Source organism: Chiloscyllium punctatum, chromosome 32 (assembly GCF_047496795.1).
Source record: "Chiloscyllium punctatum isolate Juve2018m chromosome 32, sChiPun1.3, whole genome shotgun sequence".
Lineage (NCBI taxonomy): Eukaryota > Metazoa > Chordata > Chondrichthyes > Orectolobiformes > Hemiscylliidae > Chiloscyllium > Chiloscyllium punctatum.
Window position 1 is genome coordinate 15,963,196 of NC_092770.1, and position 12,581 is coordinate 15,975,776.

The 12,581-nt window shown below is 41.1% G+C and overlaps 1 protein-coding gene across 9 annotated transcripts in view; it reads left to right on the forward strand.

The window, feature by feature from the left end:
• The window catches only part of LOC140457922 (anoctamin-4), a 187,546-nt gene that overhangs the window by 154,173 nt on the left and 20,792 nt on the right, over positions 1-12,581 (forward strand). For all 9 annotated transcript variants that reach the window (XM_072551722.1, XM_072551723.1, XM_072551724.1 and 6 more), the window contains 5 exons: positions 2,042-2,102; positions 4,577-4,659; positions 4,990-5,130; positions 6,515-6,679; positions 11,537-11,573. In XM_072551722.1, coding sequence (XP_072407823.1) covers positions 2,042-2,102; positions 4,577-4,659; positions 4,990-5,130; positions 6,515-6,679; positions 11,537-11,573 — 487 coding nt within the window. The remainder of the gene's footprint in view (positions 1-2,041; positions 2,103-4,576; positions 4,660-4,989; positions 5,131-6,514; positions 6,680-11,536; positions 11,574-12,581) is intronic.

Sequence of the window (12,581 nt, forward strand, 5' to 3'; positions counted from 1 at the left end):
GCTAATGGGCTTGAATCCCAGGAAGGCAGATGGTGAAATTTTTGAATTTTAAAAAATCTAATTGAAAGCTAGCTGAATTGCAGCCACTGTCGTAAAAGCCCACCAAGTTCATTAATGCTGTATTTAGGGAAAGACATCTGCTGTCCTTGGCCTAAACTACATGTGACTTCCTCTGAAGTGGTTCTGGCAAGCCACTTGTAAAGGGCAGTGGGGAATGGGCAATAAATGCTTGCCCATGTCCCATGAATGAATACAACGATACAGCCAAGTTGTTTAAATGTTGAACCAGGCAGGTACAATAATCTAGGTGTTGCCCTGAGGGATAGGTCAGAAAACGGCTGTTGAGTGGACAGGAGCAGTGCCTGAACCAGGAGGGATTAAGTTTGCCATCCAATCAGGACTCACTTCACAGACAGTATAAACGTTGGTTTCCCTTTACCCCGGTACTCTTGTGAATGGTCCTAATGAGTGCATGATGAAAATCGTCAACAAAATTTTCTTATTTCAGCAATTTCTATTTTATGCTACCAAACAACCATTATTTCCATTGAATTGGAAGGAGGTCAGTTACAACAGGATTGATATCCAAAGTGGCTTTGCTTGTAAAAATCCTTGGATTCGTTACTTCTTTCAAACTGTGGTTAATCAAAAGCTGGTGAGGCATTTCAGAATTGTTATAGCACAAAAATAGGCCATTCAGCCCTTGATGGCTGTGCTAGCTCTCCAAGTAAGCACACAATAGTGCTGTTGGCCCACCAATGCCTCATAACATTCTTCATTTTCCAAGAACAGTTGAGTTCCCTTCATGAAAGATTCATTTGAACCTGTCTCTACCTCTGTCTCAGGTGTTTACACTTACAAGTTGCTTAAAATCTGTGCGCCTTCATTCTGGATCCTATCATAACTGGGACAAGTTTCTCCTGAAGTACTCTGTCCAGAACTTTTGTTTTAAAAAGTATCTGTCTTGAAAGATATCCACAATCCCTATCATTCATTGACACTCAAAGTAGTTCCAGATTTCCACTGCTCTAGTGTGAAAGTCAAACCCACTGGCATGAGCTTGGAGTGTGTCTCTGACCCAGATTGGGCAAGGGTGGTGGATTCTTTCCCTAAAGAACGCTAGCAAACCAGCTGGGTCTTCAATAACAATCTGGCAGCTTCACTGTTCTTATTTATAATACTGAAAGTCTGCTGAAAATTGCAATTTGCAGAGTGGGCTTTTGTTCTTTGAGGGAGGTGGGCATTGCTGGGTAGGGCTGCATTTTATTGCTGATCCCTAATTGTCCTGGAGAAGATCACGATGAGCTACAGTCCATGGGATGCAAGTAAATCTGATAGGGAGGCAATTCCAAGAGTTTGACTGGCCTACTGTGAGGCGTGGTGATATAGTGCCATTTGATAACTCCCCATTGTTAGTGGTTTCTTTGCTTAATTACTTGTCCAGATTCTTGGATTGTCAGTCCTGTACTGTAACCGCGATACTTCCGTATCCTTCACTCAACCAAAACTGATATCCAAGTTATTCCATGCTCTGCCTTTGATTAGTTTTTAATTCACTCGTGGGCTGTGGGTGATGCTGACTGGCCAGTATTTATTGCCCATCTGTAATCACCCTGGAGAAGATGAGCTGTTGCCTTGAATTGTTTTAGTGTGTCTACCTACCGTAGACAGAATGTTGTTAGGGGAGGCAATTCTTAAATTTTGACCCAGCAACACTGTTGGAACACTCGAACAAAGCATCTGAAAAGCTCCAAAGGTCTGGAGTACTTCAGTTAAATATTAGCTTCATAGATTCAGATTTCAAATATGTTAAAACAGTGTGAGGTATTTTTCTTGAGACAGTTTGTTTCAAGAATAAAAGCTTTCTTCAGAAATCCCTCCAATTTACTGACCTGGGCAGGAGGTGGTCAGCTTTGCGAGCAATATCTTGTGGGTCATCTGCAAGATGTTGGAACGTTTTGGTGCTCAGAAGCTGCTAGGATTGACTCACTTCTAATAGTGTTTCCTGTAATCATATGGAAAATTATTTTCCATTTTATAGGTGACTCACCTCTTTGACAATGGAGCTACAGTATTCTTTGCTGTTTTTATGGCTGTATGGGGTAAGTGTCCTGTTATATGTGAAGTTATGGACGAGCAGCAAAAAACAGTGTGGGTGGGAGTATCAAATCAGCCTGATTTTTACATCCTCCTGTTAACTGCTTAATTTGTGATTTGATTTTTAACTACTTTGTACTCTTTTTACACTCCACCGTTTTTGACAGGAAATCTAATTTTTAAAAAAAATTAACATGACCCCCAATTGCTCTTGTGAAGATTCAAATCCGAAGCAGATGTAAACCATTTCAGCCCCGGAATCCTGCTGTGCCAGTCAATAAAATCATGGTTGATCTGATTTATAAACTCCAATCCACATTCCTGCCTGTGCCTTTATAATCTTTCATACTCTTGCCTAATAAGCAGTAATTCATCTCTGTCCTAAAAATATTCAGACTACCCTTCCTCCACAGTTTTCAGAAAGAAACTTTCAAAGATTCATTTAAATCCTTTTTATTGCAGGCCGTTCAGCCCATTGAATTCTCACTGCCCCTCTGGAGAGCAGCCCACCCAAACCCACCCCACTACCCTATCCCTGTAATCTTGCATTTTCTATAGCTACTCCACTGAGCCTAAACCGCCTCTGATGCTATGGGCAATTTAGCATGGCCAATCCCAACCTGCAAATCTTTGAACTGTGGGAGAAAACTGGAGCACCTCTAGGAAAACATGTAGACAGATGGAGAATGTGCTAACTCCATGCAGTCTCCCAAGAATTCCCTTGAATTGGTATTCTTGTGAATTGTCCTGATGAGTACCTCATGAAAAGCTTTGACAAAATGTCTTTTTTCTTTTCCGCCACCCAAGAGTTCTGTTTCTGTACTGGCAAACAGCTATTTAATTTTTGTTGCTTTTTTAAAAAAAAAATTACTTGCCTTGGTCTAAGTGAGAAATCACATGATGCCAACTGGTTTATTTGGAATCACAAGCTTTTGGAGCAATGCTTTCCCTGATAAAATAAATAAACCTTTTGGACTATAACCTGGTGTCATGTGACTGCTGACTTTGTCCATCCCAATCTGACACTGGCACCTTCACATCTTGGTCTAAATGTATGATGGTAAATTCTTGTTACATTGATCAACCAGAGTTTAGGTATCAGGAAGAGGAAGTTGAACAAAGATCCATTTGAGTCTGATGCTGTCTGGTAGATTAAGGTTTGGGGAATATTATGAAGGGGGTGACATTTTTTCTTAAAGACCACATTTTTCATTAAAGCACAGCACCTTTTCTGGTTCCACTTGGTATAAATGGCAATTTGCTGTCCCCTTTGCTTCACAGAAGCATATAACACAGAATGAGGCCATCCAGGCCATCTTGTCTGTGCTGGATCTTGGAAAACGCAATGCAATTAATCCTGCTTCGCTGTTCTTTCCCCACAGTCCTGCAGTGTTATTCTTTTTGAATAGTCATTTCAGATTGCTACTGAATCAACTTTCACCTTTTTCAGGCAGCGTATTGAATTGTTTGAATTTAGAATTTTTTTTAAGAAAGAAAAGTCTCCTCTTTCCTCTGGTTCTTCTGCCATTGGTGTTAAATCACCTTTCTATGGTAATGGACATCACCAGGTTCTAATCAATGTCAAAGTCACATGATTCTAATACCTACCAAATCTCCCTTTTCTTCATCCTCCCTCCCTTTTTAGGAAGAATATCAACTTCTTGAATAAAAACAAAATACTGAAGATGTTGCAAATTGCTAGAGAAACCCAGTAAGTCTGGCAGCAGTTGTCAAGAGAAAGAGTTAATGTTTCTACTCTAGGCACTGTTCAGAACTTGTGAAGAACAATTAAACTGATCTCCACTAATCTCTTCACAGATGCAGCCAGACCTTCTGAGTTTTGCCAACATCCTCTTCTGGTTTTATTCTTGAGTCTCTTCATATTAAGTGAAGTCCTACATCTTTTTGCATCATTCTCCTCCGCACCCTCTGTGAAGCTTTGCCCCTTCCTTTTTTAAGCATTTCAATAGCTACAATTAAACCAATTCTTTTTCTCATTTTGTATTTCAACTATACTGTAAAAAGTGTGTTTTGCTTAAAGTCGATAGTTTGACCAATTTAATTGCATCTGGAACGCCAAGTCTTCCACTTTCCTTTTAAAATAAGAACAAGTTAGGGTCTAGGCTACTTTAATATATTTTGAGGGATTTTGGTCTGGTCCATAACAGTAACCAAATTGCAACAATAGGATTTATGGTCTATCAAGCTAAGTTTCATACTCCGATTGGACTTGTCCAATGTTGCCTTCAGCTGGCATTTGTAACAACACCCTATGGTGTAAGGAGCATACTTTTGCATAGGCTTCATCTTGTCTTGATTAATTAATCAAACATTAATTCCTCTGGAAAGTGTAGAAGACCCCTTCAGATTGAGACCACCGTTGAAAAGGACATCAACTGAATTGTGACCCTTTTCAATTCACTAGGGTATTTTAAGCTTGACTTTAATCTCCTCCTCTTCTGTCTGTTTCTCACCTCAGCTACAGTCTTCCTGGAGTTTTGGAAACGGCGGCGAGCAGTTATTGCCTACGACTGGGATTTGATTGACTGGGAAGAGGAGGAGGTTCGTGTTAAGTGACTCTACAACCTGAATATCTGTCCATCACATTGTGAACTGATACTTGAGGGAAGCCAATATTCGAGTGCTTCACTGAAGTTAAATATTCTCTTGGTTACCTGCAACCACCTCAGGGAAGCTGATAGGATTTTTAATTCAATGGGCATTTTGAGCCAACACATCAATTAAATAGTGAGGGCCAAAATTGATAAGTTTACTTCTGTTTATGTTGGCAGTTGTTCAGACAAACCCTTCTATTCTCAGAGTCAGAAGGTTCTATTATGGAGCCTGAACTAAGAGGATAGAAAATTGAATGTCTTTATCTTTCTCCTGCAGGAAGAAATCCGTCCCCAGTTTGAAGCAAAATATTCCAAGAAGGAACGGGTGAATCCTATATCAGGAAAACCAGAGCCTTATCAAGCTTTCACTGACAAATGCAGTAGGATCATTGTATCAGCTTCTGGAATATTCTTCATGGTTAGTTAATTACATTGGATTATATAGAATCAACAACAGAAATGGGGATATCCAGCCCAACTAATTTCTACCAGCGTGTAGAACACCTAGAGTGCATACGAGTGGAAAAATACAAGGAGACAAATCCTGACAGGGTTGAGACGAGGCAGTTGGAAAGGGAGGATACCAGTGCAACGTGTAAATGCTCGTACAGAGTAGTCCGGCTGAATGTCTTGCTTCTCTGCAGTTGATTCTATTGATACCTATGAACTTTTTTTTTCTCTCTATGCACTCTCGTGTCTTGAAACATTTAGGCTATTTGTCTGTCCATCTGTTCCATGTTCTAGCGTGCTCTCTGAACAAAGCAGTTTTCTTCTTTTTATTAGTAGCTGCCTTGTTTGTAGGTTTTTTTGAATCCTTCACATGCAGAAACATTTTCTTCTCTACCCAACTCTGTTATGAAGACCTCCATGAGCCCACCTCTTAACCTCCCTCAGCCTTAAAGAGAAAAGGCTATGCTCAATCATTCTTTTACAGTCGCAGTGATCTCTTGTTTCTGGTCCCATCCTTATACTGTGTGGAGGTAGTGCTGTACAAAAATATCTCTGATAATCACTGTGTGTGTACCAAGAGTTTGGATAATCTTTCTCTCTGCTCAATGTTCACATTAATAATTGTACATCATCCTTGACTGAAGAGAAACCTACCCCCATTTATTGTCCATTTCAACCAGATTGGCAGGATTTGAATTTCCAAATCATTGTCTGATTATTGGAGTTATTGCACTGGATTAAAATCATTCATAACTCCTGAGTATGAGTAGAGAACTTGACAAATTTCTGTTAGGAGAATGCAAATACGTATTTCCGCCCAAATTTATGGGATTGCTGTGTTTTTTTTAAATCAAGTTGACTAGGATAAATTCATTCCCCCCCCCCCACCCCCTCAAGGATGTGCCACATCAGAAGAACAAATTCCCAAAAAAAAGTAGCAATAATGTTAGTTTGTTCACAATGTGCCAGTAATGTATGACATGGTATAGAGTCAGTGTGGCATGTTTGGGTAAATATGACCATGGACCTCTTGTTCCTAAAGCTGTTGACCACTTGGGAGGAGGCAGAAATATGGGTATCTTGGGCAAAACTGGCATTTATTGATCACCCTTGTTAACCCTTTTGGAAGGTGGTAATTAATTGTCTTTGTGGGCTGCTGTAGTTCATGTGGTAAAAGTAATCCCTTTACTTCATGTTGGGGTGTGTGTTCCAGGATTCTGCCCCCAGGGACAAGTTAGAGGTTAAGTTTCCTAGAGTCATGAATCAGTACTACCTCACTCTTGAACTGAGACTGATCACATTCCAGCTAATTGATGCAGCTGACCAATCTGTCTGTAATCCCTCTCTCTCAGATCTGTGTGGTGATTGCTGCTGTTTTTGGAATTGTCATTTATCGGGTGGTGACTGTGAGCATTTTTGCTGCATTTGAGTGGGCCCTAATTAGGAATAATTCCCAGCTTGCTACAACAGGAACTGCAGTGTGTATCAACTTCTGTATCATCATGCTTCTGAACGTGGTAAGCTCTCTTTGTCCAGACAGGAAATGCTAATCATTTTTGGAAATAATTGCATTTATGTAAAAGTATGCAGGAGATTGTACTGTGCATTGAATCCATACCTTGCATTTTTTAATGTCAGGGTTTGCCCATTGTAAAGTGTCAGTGTGGAATCCAATTGCACTAAATGACCTACTACTCCTAACTGATCATGGAGTCAGTCCTTTTATTTTGTTCAATAAAACCTGGTTTGAGAGCAGTCACACTGCGACACCAGTGGCACAGTGGTTAGCACTGCTGCCTCTCAACACCAGGTACCCGGGTTCGATTCCCACCTCGGTCAACTGTCTGTGTGGAGTTTGCATATTCTCCCAGTGTGCGTGTGGGTTTCTTCCCACAGTCCAAAGATGTGCAGGTCAGGTGAATTGGCCATGCTAAATTGCCAAGTCAAAGGGTAAATATAGGGTAAGGGAATGGTTACTCTTTGGAGGGTAGCTGTGGACTTGGGCCGAACAGTAGGGAATCTAATCTAAGAAATACATGCAATTGGGAACCTCAAACCAAAGGTCAAATGATTTTCTAAAATGAAAGTGGAACTACATTTTGTGATTTGTATAGTTACTGTCAATTATATTAAACCAAGCTAAATTGGAATATCCATTTCATTGTCATATTGTCACTAAATTGATTTTCTGAATCATTACTTCAGTGTAACTTGCAACGAACAATGCACCTTTGTGGAAACACTGGTATAGTGACAATATTACAAGGCTTGTGATCTGGGGCCCTGGCTAATGCACTGTGGACACTGTGTTTCAAATATCAAATTTAATCTTTGATTCGATTTGGATTAGAATCCCTACAGTATGCCATCAGGTCGTTTGGTTCTACAAGTCCACACTGAGGCAGCAGTGCTAACCACTGAGCCAATGTGCTGCCCATAAACAAAGGCTAGAGCAGTCAGGCAATCCTGTTTTGTCGAAACCTGTGATTGAACCAGGGATCTTTTTTAGATCTTCAGTCTAACCTTCTCCTAACTGAGCTACTTCAGCTTTGAGCTGTAAATTCAGATTTATACTAATACAAGTCTGGATTTTAAAGCTGGTTTCATGGTCACCATTACGTAGTTAATCGTCAATTATGAAAAAAACCCATTTGGTTCAGTAACTTTTTTTGGGCAAGGATGGCAGATTTACTTTCCAATCTGGCCTCCATGTGACTTCTACCCTAACCTCCTCACTGGATTGTGAACTTGGTCAAAAATTGCACATAATTGAATATCTATATGTAATGACTGAGGCTAGAGGAGTGTAACATTGCCCAAGTCTCAATTCTCCATGGATCACAAATACCATTGAAAATAGTTTTGCCAGTTTCCAGTATGAGCAATTAATTCCTGGCCCATGTCAGATTTTAAGTAATATCCATGACTTGGTGTATTAAACACACCTATGGTTGATTGTAAAAACTGTAAAGGTGCAATAATTGATTAACACAGTAATATTGAAGTAATAACACATCTCTCCAAACATTCTTACCACACACAAACACACTTTTTTTTTAAAAAAAAAGAGGAAAAGGAAATGGTTTCTTCAGAGATTTGGCTTTCTGAAATGGCATTTGACCAGCGGGTGGTTATTGAATGCAAAATGAGCATGTCGGATGTTCTAAACTGTTAATCTGATGTTCTGGCACATTTATGAAGTCACGAATCAGACACCGTTGACTCCAGTCTTGTAGATATGGCTTGCTTAAGAAATGCAATCTTGATTGTACTTTCTCAATCAGTCTTTCAAAAGAGTAAATAGATTTCCCCCTGAATAAATGTTGAGTGTTTTGTTTTCAGAAAGGGTATAGATTGGACTGCATGTTCTTGGTAAGCTTTCCTCCAACTTTGCTTCCCACTCACTGAACCAGATAAAACAAGAGCCTTGCCAAGTCCATCACTGTTCAAAAATAAAAGGCCCCCAGCAAGGTTTACGGCAAAGTAAGCAAATACCTCCCAGTCACATGGCAAGCCTTGTTTAAAAACACAATCTCCAGTATATACAGTGAGCTTTCAATGACCTGTTCTGCAAAAACTACTCCAAGAATGTCCTCAAGACAGGAAATGAATTATTTTTCCAAGAATCCTTTGATCAAATCTCTACAAGCTATGTTAAATGTAAAGTGTCTTCATACCACGAGAAGCTTATTGAATGTTGGCACTGAAATTTTAAAATCATTAATGGCTGAAAAGATTGCAAGTGTTTTTTGGACATTTAAGAGATGAGTGAGGCAAGAGTAGTGATTGGACTGCTGGAAAATGAGCCTAGTGAAGTAAAAATTAGGGAGGTAATTGCCTAGTCGAATTATCGCTGCACTGTTTATCCAAAAACCCAAGTAACGTTCTATGGACCCAGGTTTGAATCCTGCCACAACAAATGTTGGAATTTGAATTCAGTAAAAACCTGGGAAGACCTACTGACATTGTCGATTGTTTTGGAAAGTCCAACTGACTCGCTACTGCTGTTTAGGGAAAGAAACTGCCATTCCTTACCTGGTTTGGCCTGCATGCAAGTCCAGACCCACAGCAATGTGGCTGACCCTTAACTGCCCTCTAGGCAATGAGGGATGGGCAATAAACGCTGGCCTAGCCAGGGATGTCCCCATCTCCTGAATGTTTGTTTTTAAATTTGGCAGAAGAACTGAATAGGTACTTTGCATCAGTCTTCACAGTGGAAGACACCAGTAGCATACCAGAACTTTTGAGAGTCGGAGTGTAGTGGCCATCCTCTAAGGAGCTGATGCTGGGAAAGCTGAAAGGTCTGGTGGTGGATAAATCATTTGGACTGGATAGACTACACCTTTGGTTCTGCAGGAGATTGTGGAGGCATTGGTGGTGATCTGCCAGGCAAGAGCCTAGGCGACTGAGAAGCAAGGAATGTACCACCACTGTGAGGCAGAAGACAGAAAATTATAGGCCAGTTACCCTGGTCTTAGTCATTGGTCAGACTTTAAAGTCCATTATTAAGGATGAGGTTGTGGAGTACTTGGAAGTACTCTGTAAAATAGGGCTGAGTCAGTGTGGCTTCAAAGGGAGGTCATGCGTGACAAATCTTAGAATTCTTTAAGGAAGTAATGAGCAAGTTGGATAAAGGAGAGTCTGTGGATGTGATCTATTTGGATTTTGAGAAGGCACTCGACCAAGTGCTGCATAGGCTGCTAAATAAGAGCTCATGTTATTAGGGGTAAGGTACTGGCATGGATGGAGAATTGGTTGACCTGTAGAATGTAAAGAGCAGGGATAAAGGAGTTTTTCCAGGTTGACATTGGGTGATTAGTAAAGTTTCATGGGTCAGTGTAGGGACAATAACTATTAGTATTATACACGAATGATCTGGGCAAAGGAACAGACGCTGTTGCTAAGTTTGCAGATGACACAAAGGTAAGTGGAAGGACAGGTAGTGTTGAGAAGGTGAGGCTGCGGAAGGACTTGGGCAGGCTAGTAGAATGGGCAAAAAGTGGCAAATAGAATAAAGTGTGAGGTTATGCACTTCTGGTAAGGAGAATAGAGATGTAGACTATTTCTAAATGGGGAAAGGCTTTGGAAATATGAAACACAGGGACGTGGGACTCCCAGTTTAGGATTTTTGAGGTGAACATGCAGGTTCACTTGGTAGGTCAGAAGACCAATTCTATGCATTCATTTTAAGAGGGCTAGGTTACAAGAACAATATGTTGCAGAGGCTGCGTAAGGCTCTGGTCAGACCACATTTGAAATATTGAGCAGTTTTGGGCCCTGTATCTATGGAAGGATATACTGTCATTGCACAGGATCCAGAGGAGATTTAAAAGAATGATCCTAACGATGAAGGTTTTGCCATACGATGAGCAGTTGAGTTTGTACATGAAGTTTTTAGGAGGAAGAGGGGGTGATTTGATTGAAACTTGCAGAACGCTGAGACACCTGGATAGTGTGGATGTGGAGAAGGTGTTTCCACTCAGGTCTGAGAGACTAGGACCTGAGGGCACAGCCTCTGAGCAAAGTGAGATGAGAATTTTTTCAGCCAAAGAGGCATATCACTGAGTGTATTTAGCTGTGAGAGAGAGGTCCTCCTTTAGTAAAGGGATCAAAGGTTACAGGGAGAAGGCAGGAGAATGGGGTTGAGAAATATCAACTAGGAGAAAGTGAGGACTGCAGATGCTGGAGATCAGAGCTGGAAAAGCGCAGCAGGTCAGGCAGCATCCAAGGAGCAGGCGAAGGGCTTATGTCTGAAACGTTGATTTTCCTGCTCCTTAGATGCTGCCTGACCTGCTGCGCTTTTCCAGCAACACATTTTTCAGTTGAGAAATATCAGCCATAATTTGGTCGAGCAGACTCTGGCTGAAAGGTCCAATTCTGTTCCTGTCTCATGGGAAAGAATCTTAAAAAATTCAAACCAGGCTGTTCAAGGGTGATTTGCTGAAGCACCTTTCCCACACCAAGGGGAGTGGGGATGTAGAACACTGCTCCTTGTTGGTGCTGCTTCAACTCAGTTGCTTTGAGGTCAGTCAGCACATTTCACTTCCCCCACTTTATCCTGCTTGTCCCCCTCCCAGCCTGGCTTTCCAATGTGATTAGTCCCCAGTTTATGCTTGCTCCTTAGTTTTATCTTTGTCTGAAGATTATTCCCCCTCCATCTCTTCACGCAGATGACTTGGCAAGGTGACTACACTGTTGAGGTGGCAAGCTAACAACCTGTTCACCTGTCACCTGACTTGCTCCTGAGAATTTGGTTATAACACTGCTATTAGCTCAAGTCATTAAACATTTAATTAAAACCATATAATGTTGAAAATTGGTTACAGTAAGATTTACATCTTGAGAATAACTTATCTAAATATTTATTTTTTCAGCTGTATGAGAGAGTTGCACTGTTTCTGACCAATTTAGGTAAGTCTGTGGTTTTTCTGATGCAATATACCAGGGGAGGCTTTGGTGAGCATTAGTGTGAGCTCTTTAAGAGAGCAGGTAATTCTAGGGCTCACAATGAGGCTGGCTTGAATGTTACTAGAAGAAGATAAACTTCTCAGGATGAACTATTGAGGGAAGATCCCATGATCTTGAAGTATGACATGATAGTCAAATGAACCAGCAAAGAGAGGCATTTTTGCCTATTGTTTCTATGCTGCTTTCTGAAGAAAATCCAGTTAGTTCCACACTCCCGATTATTTCTTTCCCAATGCCCTGAAAACCACCACTTTGAAGTTTTTTAATCCAAATCTCTCTCGTAAGTTACTGTCGAATCTTTTCCACTGTGCATTCCAGACCATGGCAACTCCTCTGCTCTGGTTTTATTTCCAAATTCACCTTTCTTTTTGAAGATTAAACATCACTGTTCCAGGCGTCTGGCACTGGTTTGGTGGTTGTTTGCTGCTGACAAAATATAATGAGCTACAATTTGACACTTTTTTAGATTATTTTTCCTTTTCCTTAGCATGGTGCATCACTCTCTAGCAAGGAGGTAGATGATGTTTTTGAGTTGTTGATACTCGTGATGTGTTTTTTTTTAAAAAAAAAGTGAAGCTGCCATAGTCTTACCAGACCATAGGGCTACTCGCTCTAACCACCTTGCTGGTGATTTTACCTGAGGGTCACTATGCCACAGGTGAGGGGAAGAGATTTGGAAAGGCAGGTCCTCTGGTAACCTCAGCCAATGTGGGAATTGAACCCACATTGCTGGCAAGCCAGCCATCCAGCCAACTGAGCTAACTATGTGCAACTGTCGCCAACACTGGAGTTGAATTCCCACTGATTCTTCCCTTCCTATTTTTGCCCCCGCCCCCCCCCCCCCCCCGACAGCCCTTTTCATCTTCACCATTCTCTCTGCAGTGTGGATCTGTTCTACGCCCCTCCACAGCAGAGCTAAACACCAACTTCACCTTGTAGGGAATCAGAATT